This window comes from Oxyura jamaicensis, chromosome 2 (assembly GCF_011077185.1).
Source record: "Oxyura jamaicensis isolate SHBP4307 breed ruddy duck chromosome 2, BPBGC_Ojam_1.0, whole genome shotgun sequence".
NCBI classification, from domain to species: Eukaryota; Metazoa; Chordata; class Aves; order Anseriformes; family Anatidae; genus Oxyura; species Oxyura jamaicensis.
Genome location: NC_048894.1, coordinates 68,027,923 through 68,041,864, shown reverse-complemented (window position 1 = coordinate 68,041,864; position 13,942 = coordinate 68,027,923). Strand labels below are relative to the sequence as shown.

The 13,942-nt window shown below is 37.6% G+C and overlaps 1 protein-coding gene across 1 annotated transcript in view; it reads right to left on the bottom strand.

The window, feature by feature from the left end:
- Positions 1 to 13,942, bottom strand: part of OFCC1 (orofacial cleft 1 candidate 1) — a 193,761-nt gene that overhangs the window by 137,311 nt on the left and 42,508 nt on the right. Inside the window, exon 9 of the mRNA XM_035319098.1 lies at positions 12,288 to 12,457. Within this exon, the coding sequence (XP_035174989.1) occupies positions 12,288 to 12,457 (170 nt within the window). The remainder of the gene's footprint in view (positions 1 to 12,287; positions 12,458 to 13,942) is intronic.

Genomic DNA, 13,942 nt, shown 5'->3' with positions numbered 1-13,942 from the left:
AAAAAGATGAAAATACAATCTATAAATATGTAATTTTCCAAAGCTTTGCAGTAAATCTTCTGGATGAAGGTTTTCAGAAGCAGCTAGAATTTTTAGCTATTGTTACTTTCTTCCATTACTTTCTCCATTTTTTTTCCCATATATATTTCCATATGCTTACTACATTATTTCCAAGGGAAACTATGTTCTAATCTTTCCTGAAAAACTTTATCTGTACTATGTTCATTTGCACATGATAGTGCCACACAGTCTTAATTTTTTATAACACCTAACAGAGTCATCTGTCTGTATTCAATGAAGGGTAGGAATCTCTCTTGAATAATAAGGCATTGGGAAAATTATTTGCAAAGAATCCTGTATGTTTCCAAAATGAATATTATCAGAGTATGAAAGCAGATTACAAAAAACATATTACAAATATCTCTGTGTGCAGCTTTTAATGTGACTTGTTTAAATTATTTAAAAGTAAAGCAGAGACAACATATTTGCTTTAAAACACCATATTATTTGCCAATTGTCTCAGCAGAGAGCCTCAGACAGATACAATAAATCCTGCAGGCTCCTGTCAGGCATTGCACATACCTGGGTTGCAAAGGTGACATGACCAAATTGGCTCACGTTGAGACCTTCCAGCTCTCCAAGTGGCAGTTGTACCATGGGCAATGCTTCCTCGACCAGTGGGACCTAAACCCTCATGCTCCTGTACTGCTTTTTGGCTTAGGGTCACTAAGAGTCTCCAGAGCAGGGACCCATGTTTTCTCCCACCCCCACAAATGCTGTCACTGACTGTCTTTCTCATGCCAGGTGAATCACCACCTATACCACTTCCCCAGGAAGGGGTGGGAGCTGGCTCCAGCCCCATCTCCTGCTCCAGCAGAGCTGGGAGCTTTCTGGTTAGGGCAACTGAGCCCCACAGTCTGGTAGGAGGTGCAGTCACAGAGGAACACACCAAAAAAAGTATAGCTTGGTCTTCCCTGGAGACGTGCTCTTGCCAGTGTAGCAGAGACATCCCAGCAACAGCAAGGACCAAACAGAAACATTTATAGCTCTCAGAAGGCATGGACACCAGGCTGTCATGTCTGGGGCATTTCACTGTGCCAAGCAACAGTGATCAATGTTCTCAAGAAAGTTTAGTGACAAAAGCTGCAGACCAGAGTTTGGTAGCAAATGAAAAGAGGCTTTAAAGTCTTGGACTGAGGCAGTTAAAGCTAAAGTTAGGAAAGCAAGAGGAAGGCTTAGTTCATGATGACACCTGGGATAGACAGTTTTATAAGATGGGCATCTAGGTTAAGAAATAAGATAACACAGAAAACTTTTTTCCCTTAAAATATCAAGTAGCTGTAAATCAAGTAGCTGTAAGATTACAACAACCTTCAGACATTGCCAGTCTAGGCTTACTTTAAAAAAAAAAAAAAAAAAAAAAAGATTATATTACCAGACTCCCATAGCTATCCAATCCCCTTGTTTATCTTTCTAATCTTAATTAAATAATGAATATTCAAAAGAAAATATGAATTGGGATTCTCTGTATGAACTACACTGTTTTCCATCTCTCATTCTCTGAAGTGGCAATGGGAATATGAGTTAAAGCTATTTCTACTGGATCCTAGTAAAATATTTGTCACAGTGTGTCATGATAATTTTTTAAAAGCTCTGTCATCTACCTAATAAATTTCTTAAGTTTATTCAAATCTTATTGAACAGGAAAAGTGCAATAAGTCATGGTTAATATTTCTTTACCTACACTAAGAAATATATCAAAAATTCAATGCTTAGGGTCCTATTCAGAAAACTTCTATGAGTCTGTAATATATCTTCTACATGATTAAAAAAAAAGCAGAAAACTCACTTTAAAATGAATTATTCACCACCTTGAATAAATTTCCATCTTTCTTATTTGCAAAACCCCAAAGTCAGTTATGTAAATTTTAACCTACACTAATTACCTCAGGGGTGTGCAAGCTAAAGGAAAGTAGATGCAGTAGAAAAAAAATCCTAGACATTTCCATCACCAGGAAGCAATTTAATAAAGGAAAAAATGAGTAAGTTTTCAAAAACAGTGCAGCTTTTTTTTTTTTTTTTTTTTTTAATGTGGAATTATCAATGCAGCAATGTTCCTTGAATCAGAGATTTACTAGAATAAATCCAAGTGCTTTTACTCAATAGCAGGTACCATTGCACACATAACTAAACACCCATTTCTCATCATGACACCAGCATTGTCTAGACCATAAAAATGACCCATTGTTGACAATGGGCATTCCCAAAAAGCAGGCATGAAATGTGATTTCTCTTCATGTCAATAGACATAGAGAGCCCCTTCAGAAAAAGTGACTAATATCTGGGAACCACTGGATGCCCATTAGAGCTCCCATGGGGTGTACTGGAGAATCAAGGCCTTTGCCTGAAGACAGAAGGGCTCAGTCCCACCACTGCTTGGTCCTATTTCCCATCCTGATAGCAAGGCAGCAAATTAGCTGTGGAGCTCCCTTCTTCACATGTCTTTCTTAGTTTCTTCATCAGCTATCTTGAGATGTAATTATACAAATGGCCCATCTATTGATTTCAGAACACATGATCAAGACCAATATTTGAACAAGGTCTTTCAGTCTGGGATCAGCCTACAGACGCACAATGCTAGGTATTGTTTCTACAAGAGAGGCAAAACCAAGAACCTGATTCGGTGCTATTAATCAGTGCCTACTATTCTCATTGTGAAACTACTTCACAAAAGGTAGATTTTGATTCCTCTAGCAATTTTCACTTTGGAAAAAAGTAAACAAAACACATCCTTTCCACTTAGGACAAAGCCCACAAAATTCAGCAAAGCTTCTAAGCAAAATGGAATTGCTTTTCTATCATTTAATGTAGTCCTGTGATAAAATATTTACCCTCCCTTTTTTGGCCAGCCCTAGTACTGATATTACAAACTTCTACTAAATTATTCACTGCACTGTGATTTGAAATGTTGAGCTGAGCCACAGCCCTAATGAAATAGCACTTCTTGTGAGTAATGCTGTGAGGGTCCACCTTCCTGCAAGTTCTCCTCATTAGATAGGGGCACAGCAGTGGGAATGTGGAGACACCACCAGCAGGCACTCCAGTAGCCCTCCACATGTGGGGAACTACACATACAGATGCATCCCAGCATCCCTTCTTTTTTCACCTTGAGAAATCACTTATGAGTAAGTTACAGTGCAGGTGGAAACATGCACAAAGGGCCACCTTTCCAGCCATAAACAAACACTCTAATATAAGCTTTTACCTAGGATTTCCATCCACTCATCCCAAGTCATTTCGCCATAACATCCTATCCACCCCGTTTTTACATGTGGGAGAAGGGAGGTGCAAATGACTTGCCTGAGCTCACCTAGCAGAGATTCAACAGGGAGAGAAACAAAACCCATGTCTCTAGTCCCACTAGTGCCACCCAGCCCTCCTCCTCCACACTATGGCTGCTGCATGGAGGTTCACTCCCAGTGATTTTCAATGTCTAGTGCACTGTTTAGGAAAAAAAAAAAAAAAAAAAAAAAAAAAAAGTACCGTTTGAGATCAAGAAAAAAAAATATTGCAAGATACATTCATTTTTCTTTAGAGCAAAGTGAGGTTTTGACAGTCTCATCCCCTCCATGTTAACTGCAGAGAGATCACAAGGAAATTAGGCATTAAGAGGTAAGTGGGATAACTGGCATTCATGGAAAGCAAAGAGAGTTTAATAGCTGGATAGTGTCTGCTTTGAAAGCTGCACTGTTCTTACTTGTCTTTGTTTACTGGAATTTGGTTGATCTTGGCCTGGAGATGGCTAAAAAACAGGGTTAAAATTGTGTCAAAATTCATGATGCCCTCTTTCAAAAACATGTCACAAACTCTCAAACATGTTTTTAAAAGGAAGAGAGAAAAAGCAAGCAACTCCCCTGGCATGACTTTCCTTCCAAAGAGAAAATTAAACTAATTTGCTCTTCATGAGCATAAAGTTAAAAACTTAAACAACTAAGCCATTTGTAATGGCTAGAAATAGAAGAACTCATGCTCTTTCAAAAAATGATACTGCGGAACACAAAGTGAGATTTATTTTAGTCATGCTACACCCTTATTACACAGAGTAATATAGATATATTTAGTGACAACATTATAGGCTGATTATTTTGATAAATTTGCAAAGTATTACATTACCACTAAAAACTTTTCTGTGTTGAAGACTGAGCTACCAATCAACACTGGAAAGCACTATCTTGCTGGATATGTGGACAATTTTATAAAACATATATATTAAATTCAAGACACTAATCTTGAACAGCTATAGAAACTTAAACCTTAGCTGTAAAGTAAATGTGCTTAACAAAGACCTGCATTTCCTCAAAACTCAGATATTTTCATGCAGGGTTTTGAGGACAATACAAACAATTTAAATAACTTGAATCACTTATCTTAAGAGGCACCAAGAAAATTCTGAAGGGATCTCTGCTGCAGAGCTACCCAGCTCATGCAAAATAAAGATTTTGCCTCTTCAGACATACAGCAGAAGACTTGCCCTTCTCATTTCTAACATGCCATATGCAGAGAGGTCACCTGTAGTTTCTTCAGAACCACTAGGTACTACTTCAAATGCTTCTCATTTCACAGTTGAGAAGATGCAGCATCAAGGTCATAAAGCTTTGATGTCCTCATCGAAATCTACAGTGTGTTTTGAATGTATGCAAGGCCATTTATCAGTGTCTGACAACCATAGCAGAACACTGAAAATATACAATGCTGCAATGGTGTTTCCATTGATGAAGAGACTTTAAGCACAAATGTGCCAGCCTGTCAAAGCTCTGTATGTTCAGATCTCTTCAGATGAGCCTAGAAATCACCAGCTACTAAGATCCAGGTAAGCTTAGCCTAAACACGAAGACATGATGGAAGATGCTGACTACAGCTTATTAGGGAACATATTCTATCCAGTATAAGCTTATATAGTACAAGCAATGCCAGTGGAAACCAAGTGAAATATGTCAATCCATGTATCTAAAATAAATAGTTTATATTAAAAATATAAAAGAAAAAAATATTCATAAGCTATGTAGCAAATCAGGATTTTACAGTTGTTTCTACTTTCTGGATACTGACAGCAAACCGTGACATGGACTAATGAAGAGAAACAAGGAAATACTGATCAGAAATACTGAGACTTTTTGGTGGGGGTGTTTTTTCCCCCATTCTTCCTTAATTTAAAAATGTTTGTTTATTTCAGTACAGAATATTTTTATTATTTCTGTAGACTTTTCAAAGTCCCTCATGCAACTTTACTCCTTTAATTCTCTTATTCTTCCCTAAAGTAGGTATCTATTTTTAGGTATGTTTTGCACATAGTGAAAACTGAGTCATAGTAAATAATCTGCTTGTTACAGACCCATAAAACTGATCTTTAGGTCTGAGGTTACAGTCCACATCTTTCTCAGTCCCCATTTCCTTTTTTCAACTGACATCACACTGCCTTGCAAATTTGCCTACTTAATTGTAATCTAAAAGCATTGGCTTTAGCTTTATTAAGTAACTTCCATTTGTATTTGATCTCACATCATTGTCTATTTTAAGTGTGCAGACACACTTGAACCATTTGTAATTAATAGAAATTCACTGGTTTACCATTAGTTTTTGAAAATTAGCATGAGGGACACAATGCTTTAGGTACAGTTCACTGTATATAAGTGACTTAAATATAAGAGTGAAAATGACAAGTTTCCACAACTAACAGTTTTTCTCTGTAGAGGACAGATGATCTCCTGGAATTCCCAGTCCTGCTCCATCTCTCTTCCACCTTAATTGAAATACACAATCGGTTCACATTTTCAGCTGAAATGTAGCTCTCCTTGTCTGATTTGTTCTCCAAATGCTGACATGAGCAATGATATCATAGCATCATGCTATGATGAGACGTCATTGAATGTATATATTTCGGTATATGTTCACAATGTAACCACCTGGTCTTGAAACCTATGTCTTGTCTAAGGGTCTACTACAGTAGTGAGAGAAACCAACTATGTTAACAGATTGCCAGCAGGTTAAGCAACAGTAATGATTTCCCACCTCTGTACAGGGAAGCAAATTAGTATGCATGTAATGCAACTAAATTGTCTTTCCCAATATTCCTATGCCCCTCAACTTACAGATGACCTGGTTATGTTTCACATTAAGAAACTGATGTGAACAACTCCAAAGCCCTTAAACTCAGATTACACATGGAAAGCCTGACATACCTCAATGTTAGCCTTGCTCTGTGCAGGAGGTTGGTCTAGAAAGCCTCCAGAGGTGTTTTCACACCTGAATTACTCTATTCCATGAAGCAAAGCTCAAAAGTACCATCCAGCACAGATTCCTCTCAACAAATTCAGTTCTACTGTAAGATGACAGAAGAAAAAAGGTACAACATTTAGAGAAATTAATTTGTAACTCGGTAAAACCTGTATAGTCTATTAACTCTCCTAAAGAGTCTGCTGTCATAAAAGCTAGTCAACAGTATACTTAGCTACAGCTGGGGCTACATTTTTCTCCACGTGTATTAAAAATACAAATAAAGCCTCCCTGGAAAAGAAGAAAAAAAAAGAGAGAGAGAATATGTAAGCATCTAAAAATTTGTTTTCACTGTATTTATATTTGTAGGTTCATGCCTCTACATGTCAGTAGTGTTCTTTCTTTCCTTTACAATGTTCATATGAGATCTGTTTCTTTTACCAGGTGGTCAGTATTTGAAGAAGGCACTTAAACTTCAACAAGACTTGGCAATCACTGATTCTCTTTGAAGAATCTTTCCAATTGCCTCTGTTTACTGAACCATAGAAATAGACTTCCTTACTTGAGTTTGTATTAGGATAATGAGCCAGAGAGCTGACCAGTCAGATTATTTTAAGCAGCAGCAAATGCAGTATCATCATTTACAGTAGCTCCAGCTCAATAGAATATCAAGAATTGCTTTAGTTGTTTAATTGCCCTTCTGATCTTAAAGAATGAAAGAACACAGTAAAACATAAATGAACTCCTTTTCAAAGAAAAGGAAAAGAAAATTTTTCACATGATTTTCATTACTGCCATCTAAATATTTACTTGACTTAAAATCCATGTAACTCCTGAACAAAGCAATCAAAAGAGAATTGCAATTAAAAAGAACAGCTATATCAATGTTATGGGTTTCCTGACAGCACAGTGACAGATCCTTTACAAACATGTAAAACATCTTTTCCACAATTCTGCTTATGCTGACATTCATTTCCATGCTTCCTTTTCCATCTCCTCTGCCTCCAAAAGAATCCTGTAAATCTGAGAATCTGGAAACAATGGAAAGGATCCTTAAAAGTCTGGAGGGTTCCCAAGCTTCCTGCTGAGCAAACCTGATAGAATAAAGATATTTGGAAATGTCATGTTGCCAGAGTGGAGAAGCCACAGAGCTACACATACTGGCCTGGTTTTGAGTCTGCCTGATGCATGCCCACCAACAGCTGAGGGTCATGGATTCTGACAAGGCAGGGCTGCAGGAAAGTGGCCATGGCACTGAGCCTGCCAGACTTCAAGAAGCATTTGGACAATGCTCTCAGACACATGATCTGATTTTTAATATATTTTTTTTATTTGTTTGGGGGTGTCCTTTGGAGACCCAGGAGTTGGACTTGATGGTGCCTTCCAATGGTGCCTTCCACCTTGGATATTCTATGATTCTATGACATCAGAAGTCAAAAGGCCAGAACGCCACTGTCCCAGGCTTTGAGAAGCTTGCCCTGTGTTTTTCCCCTCAAGCTTAGATTTTCCGTGAAGTGCTTTTTTCTGCAGTTCTTGAGTAGTCTATTTAGCAGGACTACGATTAATTTGATGAGCTTGTCCTAATGACATATTCCAGAATAAGGTGCTAAGCACTTCTGACGGGTGTAGATTATAGTCTGTCTGTACCCTTGCTCTTCCTCAGGAAAATGGAGATACCCATAAATTCGTACTAGTTCACATAAATGGCATAGAAATCATTATTTTAACACACCGTGGAGATGCTCTGACACTCAAATAATGAGGGTAGTGTATAGCTAGCTTTATGAAAACAAAGCAACCCACCTTTAAGGCAGGGTGTAAGAGAAACTGTCAACTTTTGTATTCTTGACCTACAATTCTCAGTAAAACAAAACAAAACAAAACAAAAATGACTCATTTAAACATCACAGACATAAAATCTTGCAAATCTTAAACAGGAGTAGTCAGGTTTCATCTGAGCAAAAGTTACCTTCTGATTCTGCATTGTACTTATTCACACAATTATCATATTCACATGGAATGATCACACAGGATGGTACAATGCTTAGTAAGCTACAGCTTTGTTGAAAAGAGGTCTTCAGGTACCATCTGTATGTAAATAACAGTGTTATACAATAGGGTAGAACATGCAAGCAAATGCATATTTGTATTTTATATGACCGAGGCCTGATCCCACTGATTAAATCCTCGTTAGAGGGAAAATTTATTATTGCCTTACACAGTACCAAATTTTACTCACATAATCCACCATTAATCAAAGGAAAACTGATTACTCTACCATCATATAAATGGATCTCTCTGTGACATGGCAAGGAGTCAGCGGAACAATGATATAGATCCTGTAACAATATTAGGTCTAATGCACAGAGGCATTAACTTTTGTTTAAACAAAATGTAAAACTCTTGAAAAAAAGACAACATTTATTACTACCACCTGCAACAAATAACTCATTCTTACTACTATAATTCAATTGCTAGTACTTAAGAGCAAAACTTGCACTTTACTTTCAGAGGTTCTTGATTAATTTACATTGAGGTCTTGCATCAAAACTGACTATATGGTCATAATGATCAGGTCCTGCAAGGTGTTATGCCCAGCACAGGCAGCTAAATGCAGCTGCTGAGTCCTTTAGAGAAAGATAGAAGTTGATAACAAATTATATGCAGTCAAGAACACTGGCCAAGCCACAGGAAGTGGATGGTCAAGCAGAAAAGATATTATTGACTTCTGGGGCAGTATTGATCCTTATAATTTCCTCACTATTAACTTCTTCTGAGAACCCTCATAAGTTTGAGTAGTTGCTTTTATTGTTTCAGTTCAGAAACAGCTGGAAATCTTACATCTGGTACTTTTCCATGTCATTTGAATCAATGATTGGCAAGACTGTGTTGCCAAAAGCCCATCAAGTACAAACTCACCCCAATCACCAGTGTTTGCTTCATCCTCAGCAGTCTCTCATGTTTTGAAAGCATCTTACCTTTAATCAAACACATTAAGCCAGGATTATGTCAGGCCTCTTCTCTGCACATTTCTTTACTCTGTAAAATCAAGTCCTTCCCATAAGCATGCCTCCCTGGATTATCTCATTACAGAATGTTTTCAGTGGCATTCTGCATAACCTCCTTTGTTTGCACCTGCACAGTTTTTACTGTAACACAGGGCCAAATTTATGATTTTCTCTCAATACACTATATTTTTCTTAATTAAAAGCAAATGTCATTGGGGCTTCTGAAATCTGTAAGGCCACATGGCAGGCCACAGAAAACAGTACTGTATTCAGAATTTAATATTCTTCAATGTGCTGGTTAACAGAATATTTTCATATATTTTCTTTACAACAACCTATCAGATCTCCTCTTATGCTTTTTCTTGCCAACCTCAACTATCAGGTTTTGCATTTAAATAACAGAACATGAAACAAATCTGTAGCTTAAAGTTCCAGAGATAAAATCTTGCATAAACTTTTTTTTTTTTTTTTTTTTTTTTTTTTACTATTGAAAATGCATCAGCTGTTTCAAAATCTTTTAATCATGGTGATGTCGTGCACTGAGTTGCTGTTTAAACAAAAGCCGCCCATTTACCATGAAGCTACAGAGCAGAGAAGAAAAGCAATGAACTAGGGGATAGAAAGTTAACACGTGGATGTCCTTTGTGCCAACACTGCCAGCAAATCCCTATTGCAAATCAGACACCTCACTGGAGGATATTTTTGGCAGCCTAAAAAGAAGCAGCAACAGCTCAAGTGTGTTTCTGAACCTCAGTTATAAAACTGTTCTCATGCACGATAAACTTTTGTTTGCTATTTTTAACCCTTGGGCTCCCACATTTTGTTTTCATTTTGTCAAAGCAAAGGAATGTGAGAGAGATGTCTATTAGACTCCTTCACTCAGACTGAGGGTTAATTATGCAGTTTGGTAGACATTTGAAAATATTATGTTACCTCTAACGGCAAAATTGATAGAAGCTTGTTTCAGGCTCGCTTTCTGTCATTATGGCAGATTAAATTAACTAATCATAAATTATGCTGGCTAAAGCACATCTGTTACTCACTAAACCTGCAGAAGGAAGGGAAGATTTTTTTCTCAATACAAAGTAAATACTATGCAGCAAATTAAAGATTTTTCAACCAATAAACACGCATTCAAGCAACAAAAGTTGGAAGCATACCAAAGATGTCAGTGGCAGATTCTGAAGAATAGGACAGCACTCTGAATGCACAACTGCTGCAGAAGGGTCTCAGTACTGCAGTGCTACAGGTGTATATCCACAGATTAAAGCAGACAGACAGAAGGTCTATTAAAGAAGAGCAGAGTGTGCTCGCATTTTTGTTAGATGTATTGGAATACTAGGAGGACATAAGGGGTGCATGTTTGCAACACCAGTTTCCAATGTCACCTTCTGGTTTATGTTGATAGAGGCTGAAAGACCCATTTCTATGTGCTTACAAGGTAAGGATAGATGTATACAACACTGATTTAGAAACCAGTATAGATTTTATAGTGATCTTTCTGTTACACTCAGCAATGCATGATGTGGATGTGGCACCTGATACCACATCAGTATGATGGAATTCCTGAATAGGACTTGGACAGCTGAAGTCAGAGATGCATGGCAGGAAGGGAAAGGGAACACAGGCATTCAAGACTTTTTCTGTGCAGTAGAAAGCACTGAGTCTCTATCTGCAAGATGATAGACCAGCTCAATCACGTTAAATAAAGACTTACTTTCCTTTGGAAGAAGATAACATAGAAATGCAATAAGTCGGTCTAAGTCAGCCTATCAGCTTCCCAATGACTCTGTTCAGAAGGAGTGTAAACACAGAACCGACAAATCTGTTGTGTTCCTTCAGCTGTCACAGAGACTTCTGAGTCTTTGCGGACAACTAAATAACCCAAACTTAGTTGAAGTACAGACTCCCAACACACTATAACCTCTTTTGGAATGGTGCAGTATCCCGAGTTCAACCATTTCCAGATTTCTTCTCCATCAGTGCCAAGAAGCAGGTGACCTTCTTGGTACTGACCCCTTTTCAATTTTTTTCCTCCCATTTTGTGTTCTCTGAACAATATTCCCTAAACCACCTCTTATGCATGATGTATACAGCAATGAAAAAGTCAGCTGGAAGGAAATACAGCCACACAAGGATTAAGATAGAAGCACCAAAGAAGGAAATTGTGTCCCACCAACATGAGCAAGGCAATGATGAGGCTTAGTCTGACAATGAAAAAAAATTAAAAAAAAAAAAAAAAAAAAAAACTCTGAAAATAAAAGAAAGCTTAGATCACCATCAGTCACTGGATAACCTATTTTAAGCCCATCAGAGCCAGTGCACTGTTCTCATGTTGCTAATTAAAAATGATAGATTCATCAATTAATCTCTTTTCCTGTCCCCTAGTCTTGGTGTGAGATTTTTCAAAGGGACAAATGGTAGTTAGGTGCCCAAAGAATCATTTAAGCCCTGAAAAATTTGCACCTTTGTTAGCATAAACCCGACCTTGTCTCTTGAGACTGTGAAATGACAGAAAGAAAATCATAGGAAGCCTTAGCACTCTGAAAAACACAACAGATTTATAAATTTAGAATAATTTTAGCTTCTCTACAATAAATATTGTTACATAAATCCTTCCTGGGTTCCAATCTGAACTTCCTTGTTGATAGATGAATAAGCGTCTGTTAAATTTGTCAGAGAGAGATATCCTAAGCTTAGACTCTTGATTGAAATTCAATTGCAATATTTACTGTGGAGCAGTCAGAGACACCCCACTACTTAGGAAAGGAGCAGCGAAGGCAATCTATTTTTATTCATATTGAAATGGAGACAAAGATAAAGGCTCCGCTGCTAGCTTAACAAAGTTCCAGAGACATAAAGCTAGCCAATGAAATAGGTTACATTTTTCCTTCATAGCATATGTATCGCTAGGCAGTGAAATAGAATTGCGGTGTACAAGGTTAACAAGCTAGCATCATGTTATGAATCTAGTGATAAAATTGTCTTATAGTTCTTAACTCTGACCTGTTCCAGTGAAAAGCTGCCAAGCAGAATTATGTCATCCTGAACATCTCTCTCAAACTGTTTGATATATGAAGGAATCACTTCATCTTCAAGCTCCCTGTGAAGGTCACGTGTCTTACTGAAGCTGACAGGCATCACGGAATCTGAAAAATCTTCACTGGTGGCAGGGGCTGCTTGAAACAAAAGTGGCAGATTCTCACTTAGCAAATGAGATTTCATTCATTGATTTGTACCCCTCATTTGCGAGTTTGGCCCACCAAAATTTAAAGACAGTGTTGAGTATGCTGTAAAATGAACAGAAATGAATAACCATGAAAACATTGGCAGATTCCAAGTACCATTACCAAGAATACGGAATACTATCCTCAAGAGCAACATCAGGAAAAAATGTAGCATGTGCACCTTTTTACGTAATAGGTTTGAAATGGGGTGCTCTGCATGTCCATGGTCACTTCACTTCCCAGTAAATCTTAAAGGAATTTTGGTTTGGAATGACTTTGTCTTTCACTCCTGGGGAAGATTAGGAATATCTTCAACTGTAAGGAAGGCTTAGGTTCCTCCCTAAGGGAGCCATACCAAGCATTTCATCTTCCTCCCACTCACCCGAGAGGATCAGATTCTTTCCCGAGGTGTGTGCGTGCAACTCCCACCTAATTAATTGGGTCCGGTTCTGCTCTCACCCACATCATTCCATTTATTTCACTACCATGATTTATGCAGAACCAAAAGGTACATGCTATATATACATAAAAATAAATCCCATTCATAAAGCTAAACTCACAGACAAACTGTTTCCTTTCTTTACTCCAATTCAATATGCTACTTAAAAATATATCTTCTCGATATCTGCTACAGTACGCATATTAAAGACAATTATTTTTGCTCAATTCTCTATACTAAGATCACTGAGATATGACATATATCAGGCTGCCCACATCTGACTTCATATTTCTGTGTATAAGTGCATGTTTTTCTAGTTCTCTCTGACTTTCTCTGCAAGGAAATGGCATATCTAGTTATTTGCCTTCCTCTTTGTCCATCCTAAGACATGAAAACTGTTAAAAGATTTTTTTCTCCTGCCCCTTTGAAGTCTCTCATTCTCTAATGAAGACCAGAAAATGAAAGATAAAACTAAGGCTATTAAAATTTTAAGTTTTGCTCACTACTCATTGCTTAATGACTTTAATTGTCGAGCCTCCTGAATACTTAAATCACCTCAGTGCCACCAACACACAGGAAGTAGTTTTTTATTTAATTACAACAGGATACAAATTCAAAATCATGTTAGGGGAAGTGTACAGTAGATATAAAAAAAGATATTTACATTTAAATTTACTGGTAACATTAAGGGTTTGGCTAGCACAGAAAAAAATCCAGGAAGTGCTGGAAAAGAAAACATTGGCAACAGCAGAGGATGCAGCATTGCCTGTTCCCTTCCATACTGTGTTGTCACAATGGGACATATGCTCAGCTGGTGTAAATCATTTGACTTACTGCTTTCACAGGAGCAGTGCAAGGTTATATCATGGAAGGGACAGTACATTCCTATCTCAGATCCTCTGGGTGTAGACAGTCTTTATATATAAAAAGAATAAAATCATTCAGTCTGCAAAGGCAACCATACAGTGATTTGTTAGAATTGACTATTTCTTTTG